The 27,105-nt window shown below is 40.1% G+C and overlaps 1 protein-coding gene across 2 annotated transcripts in view; it reads left to right on the top strand.

Moving 5' to 3' along the window:
* Positions 1-27,105, top strand: part of znrf3 (zinc and ring finger 3) — a 77,989-nt gene that overhangs the window by 29,819 nt on the left and 21,065 nt on the right. For both annotated transcript variants that reach the window (XM_023343609.1, XM_014470539.2), the window contains exon 2: positions 12,452-12,574. In XM_023343609.1, coding sequence (XP_023199377.1) covers positions 12,452-12,574 — 123 coding nt within the window. The remainder of the gene's footprint in view (positions 1-12,451; positions 12,575-27,105) is intronic.

Here is a 27,105-nt window from a genome sequence, read left to right as displayed (position 1 = left end):
AAGACTAGAAGAAACGTCAACCTTTGTACATTGTTTTTATTTAAATTAGAGATGTTGTTGTATCACAACACAGACTCTTGGCAATAATTGTTGCTGCCCAACAATGTGGAAGGATATTGGGTAATTTCCAGACAATTCTGATTCTGTTGTTACACAAAGATGACAATTATCTACATGTGGAAATATTCAAGAACATCTGCTGATCCTTCCATCAGTGGATATATTAGTAAATTCAGCCTCAATTAGCATGTCAACATACTGTATATGTCAAGAGAATTTGAAAAAGCCCAGCATGGCTTGATTTGAATGGTTGCAAAGAGAAATGTGCCTCTTTCTAAAGATATTATGGCAGCACGACTAAGTTTTTGCTTAGCTATATCTGAATGAACAAGACTTGTTGGAAAGATAAGATGCTACAGCCAAGTTGTGAAAGTATAACTTGATTTGATTTAGTTTGTGGTAAATAAACTGGATGTCAAAGATTACATGTTGGTTTGAAGAAACTTGGTCAGATAACTTTCAAATATTAGCATTAATCTGTTGATATTTTTCTTCTGATTCAAGTCTATAAGTTTGTTGTGTGACAGAGGGCAAAATAAAACATACAGTCTTTTTTTTACAGCACTTATCAATTTGGAGTGTGTCCAAATATCTTCCTGGTCTACTCATCATGTTTTTCCCTTTTGGAATGCTAGAACAAAACTGATCTATGACACTCCATATTCCATGTTTAACTCTATATTTTGGTCCTTGTTTTGTTTGTGTTCTTCTTTCCTGTGGAATATTATTAGCTGCTTAGGAAGTCTTGAGCTTCAGGATCTTGCTCTTCTCCAGAGACCCCTCACTCCTTCAGGTTGTCCCAAATCAGTTTAAGCAACTTAAACTGATTAAGGAAGCAGAGAAATGCAGAAAGATGAAGGTTAAGGAATGACTCTGGGACATAGTTGATTTTCACAAGGAATATCAACCTGTAAACTCTCCTTTTAAACCACTGATTGATTTTGTTTTCCTTAAATGCCAGAACATTTAAAATAAAATCACAAAGGTAATCGCTGGAGACACTTCAAACATTCCACATGTACTTTAAACGCTCTCCGGTTCCCCACACTTCAGTTCCCTGATCTTATTGCAGCGTGACCTCGGCCGTTTGACCCGGAAGTGATGCAGGTGAGCGCTTCCTCAGATGTAGTCGGTGCTCCAGTAAGTGTTTCCTAAAGAAAACAAGTCAGAGGCAGGAGAAACCTGAAACCAGCCCTAATGCTGACTGCCGCTCCACCTTGCTTCCCTCTCCCAGGGCTCTGTGTCCACAGAGGAGCCAATATGGGAGGAAGGGGAGTAGCTTTTACTGTCTGAACCACTCAGTCTGTGTACACATTTCATTTAGGTGTGTGAACATGTACATGTACTGTAAGACCAGCTCGCATTCCTCTCAGCTCCAACTGGCAGGCAGTAACAATCCTCTGCAAACAGGCAGCGATTGCGGTTGTAGCCGGTCTTCAGGTTGGCCTGACAGACACCGGCATGCCTGGCCAAAACGGCTTGTTTGTGCAGTTGTCGTGAGGAAGGTCAGTCACCAAGTTAAGTGTGTGAGAGGACAAAATGAACCTGACCTTTTGAAGAAAGCCCCGTCTGTCTCCCCTCTGAGAGCGGCTGGATTACAACACTCATCTCCTGCTGTAACTGTCGCACACTCCCACACACACGCACACTCCCACATACACACACACACCCAACACGCTGTGGGAGAGTCCACGGTCACTCTGATTTCATGTCGGGCTCTTCTCTTTGATGCGCCGGGGCTTCTGTGCATGTTTGGCAAATGGTCATCTGAAGTGTTTCCATCCCCTTTAATAATATCTCAAAGCCTCGGGTTTAGGTGCAGCTTTTGATTGTGTGCCAGACTTGGATGCTGGGCTGGGATGAAGCTATCCAACATGTCTGAGATGAACTGATCTAAAGGACAAATCTCTGTATTGAAGACGAAGCCAGATTTTTCACTATTTTCACTTGCGTTATGTTCAAACGCTTCACAAAGCAATTTTCCACTGTAGTCTGGATGGTTTTTAACGCACATTTGCAGCATTGACGAGCTGAGCGCAGCAGATGTGTTTGATCCCTCAACAGGACTAGATATTCTTTTGAATCAGACATAACCATATTTGAGAAGGAAATATGGTCAAAAAAGAATATTTCTTTGAACTTAATGGAAGATATTTGCTGTTTTCCAGTTAGGACAATCGAACATTTGACAATATGTTGAGGTTTTTTTTTTGTTTTCTTTGTGAAAAATTACTTTCATGACTTGAGCTTTTGTTTTGGATGCATATTTGACAGGCAGTAATGTCAAATATGTCAAATAACAAAATTATACCAAGTATTTGTGATCTAGTTTCTACTGCAAATATCTTTGCACACTTGAAATAAGACAAAACTAACTTAATAGTAACTTTTCAGCAAGATATAAATGCTTGCTTTGGTCAATACTTCCTTAATGCAGATGAAATACTACTAGTCATAAGCAAAATAAATTTCCAGTACTTTTTGAAAATGTACTTTGATGAAAAAGTAGTTCTTTGCTAGTACTATGTCAAGATTAAGAAATTTATTTAAATCAAGCTCATATTTCTTGCTGTAAAGTTACTTATAAGTTAGTTTGTATTATTTCTAATGATCTGAAACTTGTCGAGATGTCATACCAAAATATGTTAACATTATGTTTTTTTGGAGTGAAGCTCTTGACTGGGACATACTGCACATTTACTGTGTAGACAGACAAGTCGAGTGTTGTGATGCAGCTGGAAAAAAAAAAACAAATGTTGGCAAATGCACAATGTCAAATGGTTTTGCACTAGGACATGGAAGGTATTCAAAAGCCTCGAGAGCCAGTCCCAAGCAGCATTTCTTGTAAATTCTCCAGGTATGGGTTGTATTGCACTTTAAAGTCAAACCTTGTTTGCTTCACCTCGGGTCTTTAGAGGTATGATGTTTTCTAACTTGCATCCGAATAAGACTGTTACCTTACACTTCTTCTGGGACTACCTTTCCGCCATATTGTCCTCTCGAGAGGGCAGGGTCGGATAGAGATGAAGGAGGAAGAGGAGGAGGAGGGGAGGAAGGGGCAACATGGTCTAATCCCATTCCAGCAGATCGAGCAGCAGCAGCTTGCACTGCATTCCACTGCGCTGGGGTCTTTAAGGGGTGGGGAGGGAGGGCAAGCAGCATTCCTTCATGGCTGGGGCCATCAAAGATGCCGCCTGACTTCAAAGGCCACTCAGAGCCAAGGTGTTGATGACTGCAATCCTCCCGTCCGTCCACTTTTAGCAACCTCAACCCCCTCAGCCCTCGAAAATACGCACGCACCCACACACAGAGCAGGCGGACTGTGGCAGGTATGTTCACCCTCCAGCCTCCGTCCGTCCTCACCCGCTGGGCTTCAGCAGCATTAATCATAGCTCATTAAGTAGTGACATTGACTTTTGTTTTATGGTGGCAGGTCAAAGATGAGTAGCTTGAGCCGAAGCAAGGGAAGCCTTTGAACGTAGCTTCGAAAATTGACAAGAAAAGACACAATTTTGTGTCATCACTGACTGCAGGTTTTTGCTTTTAGGCTCCTTACTGGCCTTTTAGAGGTTTTAGTGAATGTTTTGGTTTGCAAGGAACATGTAGTGCCAGAAGTACCTTTCAAGTTAAAAGCTTGTGATAAAAATGTAGCGAGAAACACGTGCACCCAGTTTTCAGCAGATGTCCCTCTTCTTCTGACGTTGTTAGTCATGCTAATTAATTCACACTTGCACCTTTATGCTGACAAAGAATTTATGCAGGTGTTCACATTTATAGCTTCTCTTATAGGTGCATTGATGCAACTACCATTGGGCTGGAAGTATTTTCATGGTTTAATATCCTTGAATGAAGTATCATAGTCTTATGGTATTCATGTTAAAAAATTTAAATTAAAAAAGAAAGAAAGAGAAGGTAAAAAGATAGGACAAAATTAATTTACATCAACTGGATTCAACATTTCTATGTTAACTTAATTTTTTTATAACTAAGCTTTGCATTAGTTAAAATACCATAGAACATAACATTTTTATCTGCTCTCAAGACTATAATTGCTCATGTAGCTAGTTAGCAGCCTGCTGGTTAACAGACGTGTGTCGTAGCTTATCGAGCTGCGCACTACACAATGCAAGTCGTAAATATGGCTGTTTTACTTTTTACACAATGACTGTTACTTTTCTCAAAATTTATTTATTTTTTTTATTTTAGGATATAGGGATAGGAATCAGGACATTTTCAGCTGTCAACAGTTTGTCTTAGGGAAATGTGCCTGTAGTGAACAAAGTACGGGGAAGGAGAAAGTTGTACTACTCTTTTCTCCATATACCTGGGCTAAATAGCTCAATTAAACTCTCAGTAAAATGAATTTAAACCACAGAAACGACATGATGGAAAATGTAGGCAGTTTTAAGACTTTAGATTACCTGAATATCAACTGAAATGAAGCACTTCCATGCGGCCAGTTTGACTCTTTTTCTTTGTAAAGTGGTGCTGTGATGATCCCTTCAGAAGCCGGTGCAGTTGCTTCCACCCTGCCCCCGCTCTAAAATGGTGGCATCCTGCCCAACGTTGACCCCTGAACTTTGTCGGCCCTTCCTTTGTTCGAGTCATTCTAGGTTTTGAAGCCTGAAGAGCTGAAATTGACACCAGAAAGACTTCTGAGTGTGTGTATGCGCACACGCGCACACACACACACCCTTGCAGGCCTTTGACGGTTTCAGGATGCACTTGCAGAGAGTTAATAGAGTCACAAGCTCGGCGTCCTGCTCAGTGTTAAAGCTGTCAGCCCCACTGACTTGTGCTACATATGGGGACATTTACATGATATTGGGTGTCCTCTACCAGCATCCCCGGTTCATACTGAAACCATGACACTTGTTTGCTTTGCCCGTTGCTATGAAGATGCAATAGAGGTGATTTTCAGGGAAGGTTAAGCAGGGGGCATGCAGTGGGTGGGGAGGACATACAGCAATGGGTTACTTTGCTGAAGCACTTATTCAGGGTATACACTTGATATTTCCGTGGGACGGCTTTTTTTTTTTTATTGATCGGTTTATCTCTTTCATTGTTGCATAACAAATACTCAAGCTTTTAGTTGGTTTATTATAAATGTTGGATGCATGACTACCTTTGCTGATTGTTCCTTTTGGCCCCAGTGGAGAACACAAAAGGGAGGAAGTCTTTATTCGAGAGGAGAAGCAGAGGGACCACTGATAGTGTTACAGGAGGAGGAGTGCCAGCCCCACCTGTACGGCCCTCCCAGCTGCTCCGCTGCAACCGGATCCCGATCCCCCTCTCCTCAAGGCTACCAGCCCTCTTTGAAGTTATTTCTAGTGCTGGGAAAAAGAGCCAGAGAGCAATCAAGAAGGGGGTAAAGAGTGCCTGAATGAATGATATTGCAAGGCGTGTGTGTATATGCACCATGCAAAGGAACGCTGTTAAGTGTGTTCTTCCTTGTAAAGACTCGTAAAGGGTTTTTGCTCATACTGTTTGCTGTCTGAACTTTTTGGGGAACATAAGTAAGGTTGGAATGGTTTAGAAATTCAAACCCATAATCAGGAATTTTTATCGTTTCTTATTAAGATTATTATCTGTATACTAATTCACTTCCTCTAAATCCTCATCTCAACTTGACCTAACAGCATAGACTGAAATCGTTTGGCTAACACAGTTTAGCTTCACAGATGGCCTGATTTTTGGGTCATTGTCTGGATTAGGGCTCCTGATGTTTGAGCTATTGGGGTTCACATAGTTTGACCTAGACAAAGGCAAATGCAAAAAAGATATTTTTGAATTATTTTTTTTAAAGTTTGTACAATTTGGAACAAGTTTCTTTCTTCTTTTTTAAACCCCATTCCCTAAATTTGAAAATCTAAACTGAAAGTCACTTGTATCCATCCTACCATGACCTAGTCATGACCTGTCTGTGTGGAGGAACATCTCCAGTAGAGATTCTGGGGCTAAGCACCAGCACATTTATTATGAGATGACTCATCCTTCCATGCCAACCTTTCAGGGCGAAGGATGGCAGGGGACCTGGCTATTTCCTGGTGACCCAGCAACTTGTTGTTGGGTTTAGATTGTGATGTGTTGTGCAGCCTAGGCCACTGATTCATACCGCTCGCCTACAGCATCCACTGTAATATTATACACATTATGTATAATATTACAAAATATGTATGCATAATGTGAATGCATTTTAAAAATGCAATCACATTTACTCATAATCAGACCTAATCTAACAAAACAGACAGAAATTTGTAAGGTGTATTGATGCATCCAGTTTAGCCTTGTTATCAGCTAACAGTTTTGCTTTCCTTACTAATTATAAAATTTGCCTTTGGTGAGATGTTGTCAGTCAGCCTGACTGGAAGGCTCTATTAGACGAATCCATCAACATGTTAGGGTAATTGAAGAACAGCTTTCTTTCCTGTTTCAAGGTCTCAAAATTTTAAAGCATAAAGCGCTTCTGTTTAAATTCAAGACTAATTATAAGTTGAGCTTACTAACTTAGACCCTCCTCAATCAACCTCTGATTGGTTGTTTTTGGTCAGGAGCTTTGCATTTCTTCAGACATCAATAGTAGCTCAGGGAGGAGGTGGAGGAGCTCAATTTTTCACAGATTATCTGTCTCATATTACACTGTCACGACATGGTGACAGTTTTAACAAATATGCAAAAAACCATGGTTTTTTTTTTAAATGTTACATACTGCAACTTTAGCTATATCTTGGATTTCCCAATGTCTTTCCCCACTCACTGCTCAGTAAGTTGTGCCAATGCACAAAGAATGGACAAAAAATTGGTTGGAAAAAAACCTCCAAGACAATAAAGGAAGTACCAAATGGCTAAAGGTAGTTTTTAAAAAAAATATTGGTGGCATACAATGATGTTTTAAGAGACTTTAGGGAAGTGTTGCTTCTTCTAATCAGCTGCATCTCAGAATCTGTTGAATTTCCAGCGAACCAGGCCCGCACCCATACCTGAACATTCAAGTTGAATTTTTCTTTCTTTTTCCTTAGTTGCCAAATCAACTCCCACTATACCTTTATTTCCTCTTAACAAGACTCTTAGTGTAAGGATGAGGGATTGAGGCTCTAATAATGAGCATACAGTGACAGTTTGACAGTGCTGGTTTTATTCCAGGAAGTTTACAAAACTCCCCCAATAATGGCTCAGAGACGATTGTGGCGCAGGGTTGGGGAGGAGCACTGGAGAAGGACTGGAAAGGGGCTGAGGGTGACTGAGTTCAGGGCGAGAGGACGGTCAGGGAAAAATGCCACCGGGTTACCCCTCGGTCAGCCATGATGCATTTCAGGCTGAACACGCTAACCTCTTACACATGCCTGTGCTCAAACAGAGAGATGTGTAAACATATGCATGGCACCGGGGAAGCAGGTGGGTGTGAGCTATGGCTGCTTGCCCAGGTTTTTCTTCTTCTAGATGGTGTGTGCATGTGAAATAGGTGCCAGCAACTCTCCCAAAATGTAGAAAGGATGCAAACAAGCAAGAGTTCCCCAATGCTAATTATTTGCAGCAACTTTACGAAGATGATCATGCATAAATTGTCTGCAGAAAACAAAGCAGCTTTTATTGTTACAATAGCCTCTGCTTTGTGTATCTGCTGAAATGGTAAGAAATTTATACAAGTCATCTCACTAAGCTTTAAAGACATCTCTTCTAGATCCACTCACTTTTTTCCCTCGCTTCCCTTTGATGTTCCATTTTAAGGTCTTGCTGTGCTGAAACGAAGATGAGCTGCCGAAAAATGCAAAACCATCGCTCATGTTTTTCCCAGTGTTTGGCCTTAAATAGGCATGCAATTCAGCAAATTTGTACATTCATGTTCTCCATGGGTTTTCCTGGCTGCGTCTGCTGGAAGCAAAACGGGGCCATAATCTTTTTGAAGTATCTGTTTTGTTTCAGAAAGAAAAGTTTTATTGGTCCTCGGGATATCCATGTACTCATAAAGATGTTCAAAGAAGCTGCACAACAAATGGAGATTATTAGAGTTTCTGCACACATTGTGGTGAGAGCAGCAAAGGTTGGCTGGTTTGAAAATATATGAGGGAGCAAATGATTTGGGAGATGAGAGGACGAAAAGGTAGATGTGGCTGTTGATCAAATGTTGATAGAAATGTGTCGCAATCAAAGAGTAGTTTTAGATGGTAGGGATGGACCTTAGGGATAGTAGGAACATTTCATTTATCATACGATTTTTTTATTTGTCATTATCGCAATAAATTCCAATTAAAGATGTTTGCAATCCCCCAAAAATGACTGTATTGATCAGATTATTTTTTTTACCATTTTCACCACCTTGTATTCAAAGAATATCAATACATTTTAAAATATGATTAAATGTAATTACTGTGTGCAGTTTAGTTTATGTGACTGGTGTCCTAAAGAATTATATTTCAAATGGGAAAGTTTCTCAAGAGCAATATTTGTGCTCTGCATTGTAACATTGCTTTATCATGCAGTCATTGACATAGTTACTTGAAAAAAAAGTGCCGTACAGTAACTAATATTTCATAGTGGAATTTTTGTTATCACAAAATGTTGTAATAAAACTTTAAGTCCATTTTGCCGATCTCTATTTGGTGTGGCTTGCATTTGGCTTTCCATTGAGAATTAGAGAACAGGATCATAAAAATGAGTTCTGTTGTTAGAGCTGCTTTTATTTCTTCAAGTCCAGTCTACCTAGAGATCAATACTGATCAATTTACAGGCTTGAGTGTCAAAAGCCAAAGTAGGTCAGGAAATCCTGGGAAAAAATGACCAAGACTACCTTGAAACATTGCAAAAGTCTGGCTGCTTGGAAGCAAAACAGTGGTTTAAGACTATTGCACAGAAGTATCACAAGTACTTTTACCACAGGTGGATGGTTGGAGGGAAGTAGTGAACTTAACTGACAGGTGGAGGTTAAATTCCTGCCAGGGATTCATTGAGAGTGTGATCTGTGTAACAGGATATTCATGTGAAAGGCAGTTTCCCCCCAGAGGCTGGACAGACGGGGGCAGGAACAGATCTGCCTCCTCGTGGCACTAAAGGGGCGCTAGACACCCTCACCCATCAACCCTGGGTGCTGAGAGGAAAAGCAAAGTTTTCTGACCGGAATGGTAGCGTTTGACTTGTCGGTCCAGAGTTGTCTACCAGGACACCCCCACAAATGCGTTGCTGTATCTTTTGAAGGCGTGACCCACTTCAACTCCTCGCCATTCTCTCCTCCAAACTGAGCTCCTTCCCATCCCCACATCCATCAACGCCTACGTCAACATCTAAGAAAAAGGAAAAATCCCCGCGCGGTCAGAGATAATGGCGCAATGGCCAGCCTCTAAAATAACAACATGGTCCACAACAACAACCCTGTCCCATTTGGAGTGCAAGAGCCCCTTGCACAATGGCCTAGTGTGCAAGGGGCTCCCCGCTGCCAACCAAACTGTTAGCCAAGCAGGAGAGCGAGGTCACAATTACACAGCCAACAGGGCTCCGCTTCCTGGTCCTCGCTTAAACTGAGACACTGGCAAACAGAGGCGAAGAGAAACGCTTTGTGTAAAAATCTGAATGTTTTGAAGGATATCTGGAGGCTTACTTCTTCAGGTTTGACACAAATTATAGCCACAGGGGAAAAAAGAGCATCTTTAGAAAATATTCCAAAAAACCTGCATGTTGTGCTTTTAGTTTTGCAGCAGAACAGCTCAAAGTTTCTATGCTGAGAAAAGTATAAAAAGGAAAAATAGTAATAATATATGGAGAAAATAAATGTTAATCTGTCTGGTGAATGGAGGATGACAAATAGATGGACAATTAGTTCATATCAATCCATCGAGTTTCGCATTTACAATTTGACATTTTAATTCAGTTTAGAGCTTCAATTCACAGCACTTTACACAAAACAGTCAATTCAACCCAATAATACAGACAGATTCTGAGTCTATGATATACTGTACATTCTAACTGGATCCTTATTATCAAACAGTAACATGAGGTTCACTCTATTTAAGTTGATAAGATTTTCTAGTTCGGGACATTCAGCAGATTTCATCAAGTCATTGACTTTCAGCGTTCATGTAAGAACAGTGGATTGTAGCTTCCATAATGTTCAGAGTTCATACTGCACTTTTATATTTCTACTTGAAAAAATAATAACAACTCCGGAAATATGTGTCAAAATTGTGTTTCTTCCAATAACATTAAAGTAGCTTTAAGAAATGATCGGTAAATCTATGTAAGGCTGCATCCTGTGGATTTGTGAAAAGGTTTTTTTTGTTTTTTGCAAGCATAGCCTGAATTTTTAAAAAATCTTTCATGTTTTCCTTTGTGCTGTTGAAGGACAGATCCGTTTGTCTCAAAGGTTTGCAACTGAACATCTGAGCTCATTCTTTAATGTTTCATCATAGTCCATGTAGTCTGTGTGTGGGAGGGCCGAGGAGGAGGAAAAGGATTCAAAGAGGACTTTTTTTTTTATTCTTGCTAGGTCCATTTTAGAAATCCAAAAGAAAACACATCAGACTTTATTGCATTATTTGCTGTTTTGTTTTGTATTTTCAGTCTTCTGTTGGCTCTATATATTGGGTTTCATCCTTAATGAGAAGCTGCTTCTTCATGACTCACCAGTTGACCATCTCATTTGCATTTAGCCTCCTTTATATCTGGGTAAACCCTCCCCAAAAGCACTTCAGGTCAGGCGTGTGACCCCCTTAGCCTTGTTTTTAGCCTCTCTCTTTCCATTTGGGCTACTGCACAGCTAACCTGCTCCAAGCGCAGTAAAGTGGGGCTTAAAGGTCAGGGGTCACATGCAAGAGAAGGGTATCTTGGGTCATCGGCAGTGGCCCAGGGGCCAAAGTAGTTGGGAGCTCCCTGATTGGAGAGCCGTGGTCTCTGGGTTAATAGGATAAGTAGCCTGCGGGTCAGCTTGGCCCAGTTCTAATGCTAATACTTGAGCCTGTCTTTGCACTGTTGCCAGGTCGGGTAAAAGATTCAAGGATTTAGGGACTCCGCTTGGTTACAGTTTTAATCCAGGCATGTTTAAACTCATCATCACTTCATTCTCGTGAATGGCTGTCAGCCACAGTTGACCTCTTGAATTTCTTGCTCGTCTTCTTGTTCTTTACTTTTTTTGACTCAGTGATTTTGTAAATGATTTTCTTTTAGTCAGTCAATGCGCTTTGCAATAATTTCAGAAATTTTAAAATTTAAGAAATATGTAATTAAGGAAAATAAAATGAGTTTCATTATACCATTAGCTATAACAATTTATTCTGTCTGCTTATTTACTATCCCTCTCTGACATGCTGATTGTATGTAGCTCTCAAATAAAAACTGCAAGTACTTACATTTTTTGTGAAAGTGCCTTTAAAGCAGTCATTGCAAATTGAAAATTACCATTCAGTCGCTGTCTGTCTACATTATTGACCTATTTATTATTGCAGGTAATTCAAACAGTGTGTTCACTTTTGAATTATTTTATAATTTAGCAAACCCCCAGGAACAGACACCAGTGTTTTTCTGTTTCTAAAACGTAAAAAAGTTTTATGTTATTCTTATGTTTTAACCTTTATCAGCATCTTTCTATTGTTGGAAAAAAGTAAGAACGAGCGTCGGAGTGAATGCCTTTGTTCAGCAACATTGAAATTCTAGAGGCCACCTACATTCCTGTTCTAGGCCGTTCTGCAGCAGTCGGTGTTTGTGATGTCTGCCACCCTCTTACCTTTAATCCGCTGCTTAGACGCTGTGTTGGTGCTGGCTCTAAAGAGCTTTCTGGCTGAGAAGTGGGCCAATTCAGCAGCCGAAAACGTAATGAGACAACATCTGAGGAAAGTTTGATACTCTGTATTCGGTGTGCTATAAGACATCTCCATACTATTTACAGCATAATGATATACAGAGTAATCTCTACTGTCTTTGCACATATGCACTGGTACAATGGAAATGACAGCAACATTAATCTTTCTAGCAGTAATGTGGACAAGGATTGAGAATTTCAGCAAAAATCTGCATCCTCTGCAAGTAATTGAAGGTGAATAAAAGCCTGTTTTGCTTATTTGCTACAGTAGAAAACCCTGGTGTACCGTTTAGAACCGGTAATTGGTTGCAGAGAGGTGAAATGCTATTAAGGTCTTCTGTTTCATTAGGAAAACAGTTGATTATGAATTGCCAAATTAGCATATTTTCTCAACAGATTCGAATATTCAAGGGAGAACTGTGCAGCTATAAGCTAGTGCTTTACTTCAGAACAACAGTTTTATTGAAGTATGATGGAAAAGACCCCCAGACTTAAAAGGCAATTATTTGATTTTTTTACACAAAAGGTTACAAAAAAAGAATGCAGCTGGCTACATAGGATTCAAAGGAAGTTGCACTTCTTACCTATTTCTTTCATCTTTTTCAGATGCATCCTTTGGGACTATGCAACAACAATGACGAGGAGGACCTTTATGAGTATGGCTGGGTCGGCGTTGTGAAGCTGGAGCAACCAGAGCTGGACCCCAGCTGTCTCACGGTCCTGGGAAAGGTAAAGAACAGACTCTTTCTGAATTGAATCGCTGAATAAAATCCACTAACCAAGTCGCCACACATAATTGATATTCAACGATTTTAAGTAATTTCCTGCTATCTAGTCATACATTTTTATAAGGACTAAATAATAAATACCAGCAAGAGGTCGATGAGAGTTTATTATTAGTTTATATGAGAGTCATTTGGCACAGAATCAATGAAAACAATGTATATTAAAATTCAAATACTTACAGATTTGGGTATTTAACAAAATGTACATACAAATATGTAATGGCAAATAGGCTCTAAACTTCTGACCATTTAGCAGAAATGCTGTTGCAATCACAATTCCTAGCGCTGAAGTTAAAGCTAATTCAGCCTTTTTTTGTTCGTTCTGTTGGCTCCTTAAATATCACCATCACCTTAACAAAGGCGATTTTCCAGCGAGAATTTTTCTGTTACAGCTGAGAGGGAATTCTGCTCCAGCATAATCTCGGTAGCAGGAAAGTGCATTAGCATGTCTAGACAGCATAAGGGCTCCTTAAATCATGAATGGCTGCTCCCTTTCTGTCAGTGGGAAAGCATAGGATAAATGAGCCTGCAGTCATTCCCACCTCATAGCCATTCTCAGGGGAAATGTTGGTACATTCCATTAAGGAAAACATTTAATTAGAGCATGATAAAATATTGCTGCGAGACTCCAGAGGGGTCCGAGGACCGTAAGGAGAAAGGGGAGGAGGGAATCTGGGGATGGGTGTGGTAAGAGAGTTCGTTTGTATTCTCCTAGCAACGGAAAGCAAGAAACAAAATAAAGACGAGGATTAACTATAAAAGAACAAGGATAAGTTCATTAGAGGTTTTAATTTGGAAAAACAATAAAGGATAAGCTAACAAATACACTTGAAGTTATCTGTTTCTCCAGAAGTCTCTTCAAAGTGAATTAGTATTTATAGTGGCTTTGCAGTAGTATACCCCTAAATATTTTTCACATTTTGTCACATTAAATCCACAAATAATATGTCAAATATAACAACTTATTTGATGGAGCAGATTTTTTTTTTCTTCAAAGTCCTTCATACTTTTTTTGTTCTGACTGTTTTTTCCTTCCAATGTGTGACACAATTAAAGCAAGAGTGGGAGGGAAAATCCCTTCATGTTCATCCACTATCCTGTCCTACATCCACAAAATCTTCAAGTCATTTGGAGAACTGGTTTAGTGATGAAGCTAAAATCATCACAAAAAGTAGAAAAGGAGAGCCATTATCACCAGAAACGACTTAAAAAAAATGATAGGCAGGTTAGAGCTCCGATTAGTTCATAGTAGAGTACTTGGTGTGTCAAACAGAATCACAAGGTCACCCCAAAGATGAAAGACCCTCACCTTCTACTCAGTGGACTCAATCAAAGCAGGCTGCTAATGAGCTGGCCATTTTAGACCTTCTCTTTTGAAGTTTTGCTAGGAGAGACTTTGGTCAAGATGGCAGGAATCTTGCCCTGTGACCTTTTGGCCTCCATCCAGCCTCCCCAACTTCTAGACCACTCGGTTTCCTCTTTGTTTATCCAGCCAGAACTATAATTAGAGAAGGGAAAGTCCATTGTTGCATCTTGACAATCCCTCGCCCCCGGGCCCAAACACAGCTGGGTGCTCTGCGATTGGCACCGGCACGATTGCCAGGCCAGACAGGGCAGTGTTTACCCCCCGCCAGTCTGCTTGCTCTGCCCGGCCTGCCAGGCCACAATGCCCAGGCCTATTCTGGAGCCTGTGCCCTCCATCACACTCACCCTGTACAGTCTGGTCCTGTGATCTGCAACCCCCGCCCTGCCCAACTGGCCCCTGACTGAACCCACTTTGCTGTCCATGTTGTTGGTATACATTTATTTCTTCTACTCAACTTGCATTACTTAGAGTTGCAATGAAATATGCAGTAATACTGTTAATTACAAAATATAAAGTAAGAGGGTTAATTTAACATCTGTGGAAGTAACACTATTTACCTTTGTTAGCTGATATGTACACTTCTGTAGGTTTTGGTGTGAAGAAGCATTCTTCATATGAAGTACTGTTTTTCTTTCCTTTATTTGATTATTTGTTGAATCAGGAATTTTTTGCTGCTTTCACTGAGAACTGAGACGTTCCGACATCTAAAATATTTACAGTTGAGGAAGACATGGAAACGAGGTCGGTCACACCACCCTCTGAAGTCTGGTTGCAAACCAAACTAAAGTGCTGCTGTGTCATATATATGTACACAGTTTTTTCCCGTTCTTCCTGTGTGGTTCCTGTGAGAGCTCCAGGACTGTTAAACCTCTGACCTCAGTGTGCCACAGCAGCAGCTCCTCCCCTCAGAGCAGGACAAGAGCTACAAGAAATCGGTTCCAACTGCAGCAAAGTCTTTTTCAGGTGTTTTTCATGTGGTTTGATCAAAAAATATATATTTTTTTGTTAAACCCCCAAAATTGTATATATTTTATTTAGGATTTTAGAATCACACCACATAATTGTAAATCTGAAGAAACAGTTTGTGTGGTACGGAACATTTCTCTGAACATTTTAAAAATGTAGCATGTGTGCTATAAGCTACTGGATCAGGAAGGCTAAACACAAATAATAACTCTAATGCAAGTCTTTTGGAGTAAATGTCTACTTGCTTTCATATCTAGAGACAGAATTTGTTGTTGTTTTTTTGGGATCATCAGTTTGATGTCCACAGTGTGTCTGGTAAAACTTGGAATTTGATGTTCCCAAAGACTCAGTTGAATTTGGGTTTGAACTTTGGCTAGGTCATTCTAGCTCATGAATATGCTTTGATATCACTGTAGTTTTAACTGCCCCAGTTTCAGGTCTTATGTCTGACAAGTTTTGATGGGACTGCCCTGTATCAGATGCTGAAAGGTGAAATGAAGGCCTACTTCCCCCCCGCTTATGTCATAGTGTCTGTGTGCAAGGCATTGGGCTCCAAGTTACTTATCAGTCTGTGTTTGAATGTGGAAGAAGTTGCAGAAGAATCTAAGTTTAGTTTGTGCACCATTTGCACTCCGTTCTTCATATAGAAGCTGAAAGTATACATTTTGTACTCCTCTAAATTTTTCTGAATGTGTGCTGTGTCCCTACGTTGCTTTTGGCAAACTGCAGACTTGACTTCTCATGGCTTTCTTTCACCAGCGGTCTTCTTCTTGCCACTCCTCTATGGAGACCAGATTTCTGAATTATGTGACGAATAACTTGTTCACAGTTTCCCCTACTTGAGGTAATGATCTCTGCAGCTCCACCAGAGTTATGAGTCTTTTTGTAGTTTCTCTGATTAGGAATCTCCTTCCTGAAGACAACTGTGGTTGCACTTGGTTTTATTTAGAGATGTTGGAGATCTTAGTAGTGGGCCTAATCCATTCCCCATTGTTTAGTTGTTTTGGGGGTTATTTTAGGTAAAAGTAGGACTGAAAAACTTATCAAGATATGCGCTTTATTTCAGTCAATATCAATAATTATTTATACTTTTTTTTTGTTTTGAATATCTGAACTGGTGACACGATATTTCCCATTTTGTAGTTTTCTCTTAAACTATTGTACTCAATTTCTCCCTTCATTACACTCCGCCAATTTTTATATTTAAGCGGTTTTAAGGCACAGTAGCAAAAAAATGAAACTGCTGCTGTGCAAGTTACTAAAGTTGCACAAGAGGTGCAGGTTTCTAGGTAACCAAAGAATGAGAGAGTTAGTTGATGCCACCCACCTAGCTTAGCTAGCCTTAGCTAGCTAAAGCCAGTCCTCTGCCTACATTCCCCTGAAAGCTGTGCGGGTCTGGATTGGAGTTCAGTGAAATTATTGAACAATCTATCAGATGAGATTTCTACTAATATTGATCACATGCCTATTATGATATATATTGTTATTGATTTATTTTCCAGCCTTAATTGAAAGGTTGTGAAACCACTTTTCTTTCCACTTCAGTAATGCACTTTGGTCCATCACAGAAAATATATTAAAATTTGTGGTTGCATGGAGAGGAAAAAAAACGGGGAAAGGTTCAAGGCATATGATTATTTTTGAAAGCGTCTGTCTTGCCAGAGCTCCACTGCATAACAAAGAGCCCTGGTGTTGCATGTTAACTCGCTTCAGCTGCAGCTTATCAAGTCCTTGCTTCCTCCGGGCCGTTTGTAGATGTTGTAAATCATGCTCACACCTCTGCATGCATGTATCCGTTCTCCAGTTGGACTATTTATTGCATTCGGTAACTTGTTCTTAGTAGTCATTTCCTTCCTGCTGCTTGACTTTCTCAGAACTGACCTTCGTCCCGGCTCTGCACGCTCGCCTCGCACACATACTCTGCAGTCTTTGGCAGCTCCTCTGGAACATAAAGTCATGCCACTGGCTTTCGGACTGGTCGGGAGGTCTTTGACGCCATGCCAGTCCCATAGCTCCTCTTTCAAGGACCGCTGTGTAAGTCCAGCAGGCCAAACCGGGCCCCTCTGTCTTTCATCCTGCCGGAGGCCCTCAACATAAAGACGAAGAGAAGACAGAGATTGTGTATTGGAAATTAAAAAGAAAAATATGACCCATCCTCCCACAGAGTTATGCAGCTTGCGGCTGGCATTACATGTAAAACTCTCTGGTATGTGATTGTTGTGTGGCCTTGTCCTGCCCTTAACCAGTTTGTCTCGAAGTTGTGATCATTTCCACTAAACTCCAGCCAAACACAACAGTCACAGCTGGCCTCAGTCCGGCTGCTAAAAAAGCATTTAAGAATAGCTGGGGCAAGGAGAAAAGTTCAGAACTCTTTATTGACATCCTCCCAGAAATAAACCTCACTGCTTTAAAGTTCTTTTGCCAGAGGCACACTACCATAAAAAGTGCATCCTGTGTGGGAAGCGCCGACTTTGACACAGACACAAATATGATCCTAAAACCACAGTTGCCATGGAGCAATGCGAGTGAGCGAACGAGCGTGTCTTTTCCTACGAAGCTGGCACTGCGGGACAGCGGGCCAGAGCAAACAGCTGCTGCATCTTAGTGCTAAGTGGCTTTTGGACTCTTAACTGCGTCTGGCATGTCGGCTTTAGCTGCCAGAGTGCGCATGAATGTTTGCAAAGCAGCGGGAGAGAGGGGGAAGACCAGGGTGCAGAAGGCACACAAGAGCAGCTAGGAGAGGGTAGACGCATTTTAAAAAGAAAAAAAAGACGAGGAAAAATGGCAACAGACAGATAAGTGTGATGTTACTGGCGACTGGTTTTCCAACCTTTGGCCAGGTTGGCTGTTCTACACACTCAGGTGTGTGTTAGAGGTCACCCCGAGGCCACGGCAGTGCCAGTAGGGTGTCATATGGCTTGTTGTAACGACTTTCCACTAAAAAGGCCTGTGCTTGACCTTGCTTTCAGTCCCAGCTACAGTAAAAATAAATGGGAATCAGTGAGATAATTGGCTACTTTGAATGAAAAGGATGTATATGCTCATCATCAAGTGTTGAGTGGTGTGGAAAAGACGAGCAGAAGGCTGGCCTGTCAGCTTGTTTTGGTGCAGACAGCTGAATATGACTCACCGTCTCTGTCTCATCTCGATCTTTTTTTTTTGTGCCTTTTTCTTCTCTCACTGGAGAAAAACTTGGTGAAGAATGGAGCCTAAAAGAAAAGAAAAAAATCAATACAGCTCTTCTTTCTGCAAACTCCAGACCCTGTATGTAAAGTACTGTGAAGCCACAGTAGTTATCGATTAACAAGAGCCTCCTTTGTTCGATACAGAAGAACTTTGATTATGCTCCGACTTTGTGAAAGAAATCTTTTCATGGCGCAGCGTATTGACAAGACAATTTTTCCCTGTGCTTGTGCAAAATTGATGGGGCTTACTTCCTTTCAGCTGGGAGATGAAAACTAAAAATCAATATCTTTTGTTGTGTAAAACACTGTGGTTAACTCAGGCAGCTGTTCCATGAACCAGAACTGAGGCTAATTACTGGTAACGTCACAAACCTCTCGTCTTCGTCAATTAAGCTCTGCTGGGCTTCAACACAACAAAAGTTCCCTTTCAGAAGTCTTTTTCTTTCACTCTCAGTCTTGAGAATATTTTATAAAATTTGAAATAGAATCTTCTGCACGCTCATTCTCAGGTTGAGTTCTAATGAGATGTGTGGTTTAAAATTGATAAGTGGAAATCAGTATTGGTCACGTTTGTTCAATAAAAATTGAAATGACAGATGGTATCTGTATAAATTACGGGCTGAGTTTGAGTTTCACCCAAACTTAAAAGACGAGAGATGCACCAATCAACTGGCCAACATCAGAATTGGACAATTGTTACTTGATAAAAACTGAAAACGCATATTAAATACATAAAAAAATAATAACTGAAATTTGGGGTTAATAAGCAAAACTGACAGGATGTGCTTTGGTGGACCTTTAAGAGTTTGAGAGATTTGACAAGACTTGCTTTGATGCATTAATAGAGCTAATCTGTTGAATCGGAAACTACTAACTCTGTCAGGGAATCTACAGGATGTTATGGCTGAGACAGGAAAGAAATCAGAATTGGTTAGATGAACCATAAAGAATATAAAAAGGAAAAGTCTGATTGGTGTGTCTCTTTTTTTTCTCGTTTAAAAACAAAAATCACTCCAGACTCTACCTGGACTCTTTTTCTCATTCAACCAAATCACATGACCCTAGTTCAAGTCCCATTAGAGTATAGGACATCTAATATGTGCAGTAAATCTTTTAAGTGGGGAAAATATTCAACAGTAAGAAAAGATTAATGTAATGTCAAGGCTTTTTACACATCTTTACAGAGATGCCAGTAGTTGTGGAGGGTGATGCAGCTTTCTTAAGGATACCTTTTGTTTCCTCTGATCCTTTTAAGACTAATGGTTGTGTGTTAACACTTTGAATCCAATCAAGACGTTATTAAATGAACTTTACGACCAAATCCAGCTCAGCTCCGCAGCTGCATTCTGAGCTTGCGGGGTAAAGTGCGCGCTAACAGCTTAGCCATTTCTCCCCCTGCTCTGCGCTTCAAAGCCACTGCACAAACACAGCAGCATGGAGGGAGGGATGGAAAGAGAAACTGCAAAAGAGAGGAGGAGCAGCAGGAGAACACAGAGGGAAAAAAAGCTTAAGGAAGTAAGAAAAAAAAAACTTGTGAAGCATGGAGCACTCAGGGGTTTGCCTCCCAGGCTCTCCTTTCATGTTTGTGTACGCCTCAACTTGCTGATATTATCTTGGCCGCTCTTCCTGGCGGGGTGTCGGGAGAGGTTTCCACTCTGACCAGCCTGTGTTGGAGCCCTCACCTTCCTTCCTATTTCAATCCCAAATAACCCCCACCCCACTCCCCTCCTCTTAAATCACTGCTTCACCATGTTTCACGGCAGTTGGAGGCACCCGGGATCCCACTGCGCTTGTTTCCATGGTCACTGGGAAGCTCCTTGTGTCATGTGGCTCAAAGTGAGCCGTTCCTGGGCCGAATTACCCGCCTTTCAATAGGAGGCCAAATGACCATTATTAGACTTCACAGCTCAGGCCTCTATTTAAAGAGAGAAGAAAGGAGCCCCGGGGACCTGAGATGAGAGAGAGATTGGGGAGAGAAAGTGGAAGGTGATGGGAGACGACAGTCGGAAATGATGGAAAAGAGGAAAGTTTGGTTAGCATCTCTGACAAGTTGTTTTTCCCCTCTAACCGTCATTTTTTGTAATTGTAATTATTCAAAAAGTCACACTCCAGTTTTAGGATAAAAACACCTCAGCGATGGTCCTGCATTGGATCAAAAGATGAGCTTTGGAAGGAGTAAATCTCAGAAAAGACAGACATCCGCCCACACCAAACAAAGCCCCGTCTTTCCTCTCTGCAGCTCCCACTAAGCCCACACTTGTGTGGATGAGGATCTCTGCTCTCCTGGCTGTGTGAATCAGAAGGGAAGTTGTCTGAAACCTGGGCACATGGCCTGGCAGTGCAGCTGGAAACTAAGGCTTCCTGGTCCCACACAGCTAATCTGATGCACACACAAATCCTCTGGTGGAGGGTTAGCAGGGGTGAAAACTATCCTGCTCTTGCGGTTCGAACGCTCTTTTAAGTCGTGCCAGGGCGGCAAAGTTGGAAACAGCGGAGGGAGACAGATGATGTGTGTGCGAATATATGGGGGCAACATCGGAGCTGGCTGCACTTTAAGAGGGTGAGGTAATGGAAGAGGAGAAATGAAACATGTAGATAGGAAGCGGACGGAGAATAGGAATGTGTCTGGCAGAGAGTTGGGATTTTACTTATTAGAGCCCAATATGACAAGACAATTAAGGGAACACGGCGGAAATGTTGCAACACATGATAAATCTTTGGGTAATTATCTGACTCTTAAGATGTATTTTGTGAGTGACAAAACTCTTACATTTACAATTACCAGCCACTTTATGGGAAACACTTTGCTGGAACTGCCTTACTACTTCATGGCATACATTCAGCTATTTTTTTTTCATTCATTTTGACATGATGGCATCAAGTTGATGAGGATTTGTTGGCTTTGCATCTATGATTCAGATCTGATGTTCCAGTACATCCTGAACGAGCTCATGTTCAAGAAACCGGTTTGAGATTATTTTAACTTTTTTATCTGGTACATTGAGAAGGGATTGATGCACTGTTGTCACAAAGGGGATGGAGATCATGACCGTCAGCCTGAAGTGTTGATACAAGGCAGGATGGATCCATACTTTTTATGCTGTTCATACCTGAATTTGAATTTTGAAACTAAACTTAAGACTCCTCTGTTGTTATCCAATGAACGTTTTTGTAGTGTATATATCCTGTTCTTGGTTGACAGAACTGACACCTAGTAACTTTGCAGTTCAGAAATTGTTCTCCTGGGGCGCTGGATGAGCTGGGTGGAGACGGTAGAAGCTACAGTCCTCAAAGCTGCATATCTTTGTTTTCAGGAGTGTGTATTTGACCTGTTGCTTGTTTTTGTTTTTTTTAATCTAAAACCAGTTTGTCCATTCTTCTCTGACCTCTAATGTTGATGAGGCATGTTTTATCACAGATCTGCCACTCACTGGATATTTTCTCTTTTTCAAACCATTTCTTGCAAAACCGAGATAAGGTTGTGTGTGGTCAGCAGTTTCTGAAATACTCAGACCAACGCATCTGCCTGGCTTTAACTCCAGCATGTTGCCTTCACCACTCCTACTGTATATGCATAAATCCATTGAGCTATTATTGCATGATTTACTATTTCTGTTGACAAGTAACCAAACAGGAATGTCTCATGAAGTTCTCGGGCAGTTGTTCCTCTTATGTTTGCATTTGTTGACCAATCTGTTAGATAGTTCACAAAAGATGAAACAACAACATACCCGATATCTTAAATTAATATCTAAGAAATATATTAGATATTAATATATTCAGCGGGCCCACCAGGCCACATCTGCATGTGTGTGATTAACAGTAGTCACCACACTCTTACCAACTTAGTGACTTTTCAGACAAAAATAAAAAATTGATCGGCTAAAATCGGAATCGGCAGGTCAGCTTTTCAGGTTCAGAAAACTGTAATTGGCGCAACCCTAATGAAATGAAAATCCTTTTCCTTAGTTTTGTCATTCTCCCATCTGCTTTGTGATCAGTTGACACTTCCTCTGAAAGAATGCAAGCCTGTCATTCATCATTAAAAGCAGAAAAATAGCAGTGCATTCTCAATTAGTGTCTGTTTCCACCTCTATAAATGCTTCTGTGCATGTTCTGGTGTGTAACATCACTTTGTTCAGGAAGGATGAGCTAAATTAACTTTGTAGCAGCCTCCTCTAGCTGTAGGCCTGAAGTGTGACTAATGTAGACGTCAGTTCTGATTTAGATGAATTCATGAGCTAAAAACAATATATCTAGCTCTGCTGCCTTGATTTTGCGCAGCCAGTGAGAAGGAAGCTGGTCCTGGTCTCCTGCTGGAACCAGGCTGCTTCTGCCTGTGCTTATTTTCTTGTTGTTCAGCTTGAACAGCTAAAGGTTTGGTTGATCTCGATGACTGGAACTCTTCTGGTTGGGTTGTCCAGTGAGAATCAAAACGTAAAGTGTAAAATGAGACTGAACTGCTCTGCTATTTGCCCAGGCAGAGACGACAGCAGGCGGCAGCACCATCCTGCTCCGCTAGCAGCAGCTGGACAGATGTTTGAAGAGAGTGAGGCAGCAGCAGCTTCTGCTTAAAGCATGGAGGGACACGGTTTCCTTGAGCAGATTCAAAGTGGAGGGAGATTAGTGAGAATCGTCTGACTTCAGATGAATTAGGAGTAACGGAAAAGTGGCAGTTTGTGGAGATGGCTTGGTTTGACTAAGATCTGTGTTTGGATATTATTTGCATAAGAATAATCATCTCAAACTGCCATCACTGACTTTATCTTTAAATATCTGAAAAGACTCACCTTCAGTTAAAACTATAAAGCAAGAATTACAATCTGTTACAGACATTCACATTTACTGTGGTTCTTAGAGTGCTGACCTGATTTTTCCTTTAAAAAAGAGCAATAAAATAAATTGGTCACATTTTATTGATCAGTAACAACAATGTTTACACAGAGAGGAAAGAAATATGTGTTGCTCATACCTTGATGAAGAAGTTTTTGAATCAGACAGAAAATGAAGCCAAGGTGATTATTCTTATTTTATGCATAAAATTATACATCCCTAACCTTTATCTGATTTTTACTAAGTTCAAAACAAACAGCACATTGTTTGTTGATCTGTTTACATACTGAAAGAAATGGGATTTCTGAGTCTTTACAGGTGTACATTGAGTTTTGAGTATATTGTTTTTGCACTAAAGATTACATTTCAATTTTGTTTTTATTATAGTAAAAACATAAATATTCAGATTCTTCTATAGTGACTTGATGGGAAAAACAGTAATTTTTCAGCTTGACCTTCTGGTCAGAGAAGAAAAATTAGTTTGTTTTCAATTAATATTGTAACCAGCAACCACAATATGGTTGTGCAATATTCTTTCAATGCTTCTGATTTTGTTTTCTACCTTCTTTGTCTGTCATTGTTTGAAAGATTTGAAAAACGTTCTGTTATAGGAAAAGCTAAGCCCACCATTACATACTAAAGGGAAATTATATCTTCTATGAATTAATATGAAGCAGTGGGTAGCAAATCTTAACTCAAAAATGATGATTCAATCAATAACGAGAATTATGCTCCACAAAAACTGCTCAAGAAAAGGAGGAAAAAATGCTGTTCATCTGTCATCGCTTCAGCGACTTGTGTAACTTTTCTCTAAACAACTCCTGTTTAGACAGTAGGAGGAGAAAAAGGCACTTAAAGAGTAGTGTTCCTGGGCCTTGCCGGAAACCATGTTTGTTTTTCCTGTGAATCACAAAAGACCAGAGACCAAAACCGGTAACAAAACAACATGGAAGGGGACAGGGAGGAAAAGAGGAGGAAATTTAATTAGCGGTTGTCCGCTCCTCCTGGCTCGGCGTTTGTTCTCAGCAGGACGGGAATGATGGGCAGCGGGAGAGGGAAGACTAAAGGGCTTGTTGATTAGTGGCGGTCTGAGTCTGTGAATTTGCATCTATGTTCTTATTTTGTGTGCGAGCGGTTCTGAAAGACATCGAGCCGCTTGGAGAAAGGCAGGAAATGCTTCCTGCGGTGCACAAAGCAGGAGAAAAGCTTATGGTTAGAGATGTAAACGACTCTGCGCTGCTCAGGAAGGTGGAATCAAGGGATTGAGACTCATCCATCACTTTATGTTTATCCAATCTCACGAGTTCGGAAAGAACTAACGTCACGCTCCACTTCTTCCCAAAAAACGTGGGTTCTAGAAAGTAAAAGTGCTTAAAAAGAAAATCTGAGCTTGAACAAACTTTGAAATGTGTCACTTTATAAGAACTTCTGAGTTTAGTCTCTCAAGTTAAATAAATTAAACATGAAAATGATTAAGAGTGTCTGCACAGTGGATGAGATGGATGGTTTTTTTGACTGTATTCAGAGAAAACATGGAGGAAACCTTCTTGCTGTGCGGGCATAATGCTAACCAATAATCCAACATGAAGCCCTGATTTATATTCTCTTTCTCACATAATTCCAGATTAAAGCTCTGCGCCGGTTCATTTGATGTTGAAACTTGGTGGACTTTGTTCTCCAATCAGTTGTTGGGTCTCAATCTCCAAAACATTTGTTTAACTTTCACTTCAATGCCACTCAGAATGTCTTGTTTGTACACTAAACAGCAATTAGGATATATTTTATCCCCCAAAATATGATCAAGGTATACACCATAGTTTTGATTTTGCTTTAATAACAAAGCCAACATATTTTCTTTATGTGCAGAAAATAGTGCCAATATTTATGGGATTTTTGTTTGAAATGGAGCATGTTAGCTCATGTTGGTTTTCTCAAGCTAATGAGTAAATGAATAAAAACAGAGAAAAATCCATTGGGTTTGTGTCCTGCTCATCAAAATATGGGTTAAGATTTTTAAAAGTCCATACAGTAACCTTCTGTCCTTTCACTTTTCCGTATTCACAGATTCACCAGTTTGCAGACAAATTTGTCAATTGACAGACTTTTTTTTTTTTGTAGAATGTATATCAACAATTTCAAAGGTAAGGCAGAATTCATTTTCCTTGGCTCTGATTGGCTGGATCCGAGCCGGATCCAACTGTGCGTCTTACTGAATATTAAGATACTTGTATTATTGAAGTAAGCAGTTGTGCTCCCTGACCTTTGTGACTACCGAGGGTCCACTGTAATACATTTTGGTCGTAATAGAAATAATTTGCATGTCTCAGCTAAGTTATACATCTCTGGAAAAAATAAGAGATTACTGCACTGAACCCCATTAAAAACCTTATGGTTATTCCACCAAATATTGATTTCTGAACTCTTCCGGAGTTGTTTCTAAATGAACATGAGCTTGTTTTATTTGCATCATTTGAGGTCTGAAAGCATTGAATCTTTTTTTATTTTCACCATTTCTCATTTGTAATAGTTTGTAGAATAAAAGAATAATGTTCTTTTTACTCAAACATATACCTATAAAAAGTAAAATCAGAAAACTGATCATTTTAAGTGGTCTCTTAATTTTTTTTTTCCAGAGCTGCATATGAAAAATTTAGTATGATATAAAAATGATTGCAGTTTTGCTAAATAGTATTGAAAAAAGCAAAACAAGTTTTATTCTGGCAGAAGAAGCTTAGACTGTACTGACAGTTTAATAACTTTAATATTTTTTCAGTCACAATTTGTTTTTTAAGAATTTTTGGTATTTATCTGTGATATTTTAATGTTAAAGCCCCACAGTTTTATCTCTATCCATGTAATTTATAAATCATAATGTAGCTACTTTTGTCAAAAAAGGTGAGATAAACCCCAGTAAAGTTGCTTATTCATTTTTCTCCCAAGTTTCTGGTTCTTTTATTTCTCATCAGCTTCTTTTTATTTAAACTGGTAATTTATAATTACATTTTATTTCAATTTAGCAATCAGGCTATGATAGAAAGCTGATTTATGTAGGATTTCTATAGTAGCTGCAGCAGCACTCATTAATTTCTTTTTTTTTTATTTCTAATGTACAATGTTTATTTTAGTGATTATAGCTGCCATGGCAATAATCTGAGAAAAACTTTCTTCTATAAGGACATGTGACAGGAAGTTATGCTTGGCAAACATTTGATCTGCTCATGTAATTATAATTAGTAGTGGCAATCACATGCTGAGAAATACCCACTGCACACTGCTCTATATACTCTGTAGAGATTCAGCATGTGATGATTTTTAATGGACCTTTTTATAAGTAACATCTAAGACTTGGAAAGACTTCTAATTAGATTAGAAACAATTCATTTGTAGTAGGATATAGCTAAGAAAATTACCCAGTTCAGACAACTTTCTGTTCAAATTGGACACGTTTTGGAAAATCTGGCAGAGCTGCTTCATTTCTATCACCTAAATGTTATTTCAAGACTTAATATTGCTCATAGGTTTCACTGTAACACAAATACCAAACACATGTCTTATGATGAGAGAAAGCACCTCTCAGTACACCTCTCTCCCTCCCTGAACTCTTTAATGGGGCCGGCTGGTTGCCAAGTTACACTGGCAGGCCTCCTGAGAGGTGCCTCCACGCACACATACATGCACGCCTGTGCAAAAACACATTTTGATCGCACAGTTCACTTGTATAATTGATGTTACGCAATGTTGGGTGAATAGCCCCCCTATATTGTGCACTGAGGCAGATGCAGAACAGGAGAGGTTGTTGTTTAAGTTTTAAGTTTTTAGCTGAGCTTTGAAGAAAGCCTGAACTGGAAATGGAGACAAACAAAATGTGTAGTGAGTGATTTAAAAAAAATATTTATTTTTTTTTAGTTTTAACAATTTGTGGATTTGGAGAAGTGGAGAAGCATCCAGAATTGAACCTCTGATGAAAACCGATTCCAAAAAGTCTTCATGTGGTTTTGTGTTTGTTGCTCAGCTCCTCCCTGCGTTTGGGGATTTCAACCACCCATGAGAACGGGTTCTCCCTCCTGACTGGTATCACTGCTTTACTTTTTGTAGTAGTGTGTGCATACTGGTTGGTACAGACCA

The sequence above is a fragment of the Xiphophorus maculatus genome, chromosome 12, assembly GCF_002775205.1.
Source record: "Xiphophorus maculatus strain JP 163 A chromosome 12, X_maculatus-5.0-male, whole genome shotgun sequence".
Lineage (NCBI taxonomy): Eukaryota > Metazoa > Chordata > Actinopteri > Cyprinodontiformes > Poeciliidae > Xiphophorus > Xiphophorus maculatus.
Note: the sequence above shows the minus strand (reverse complement) of the source record. Positions and strands in the feature narration are given on the sequence as shown.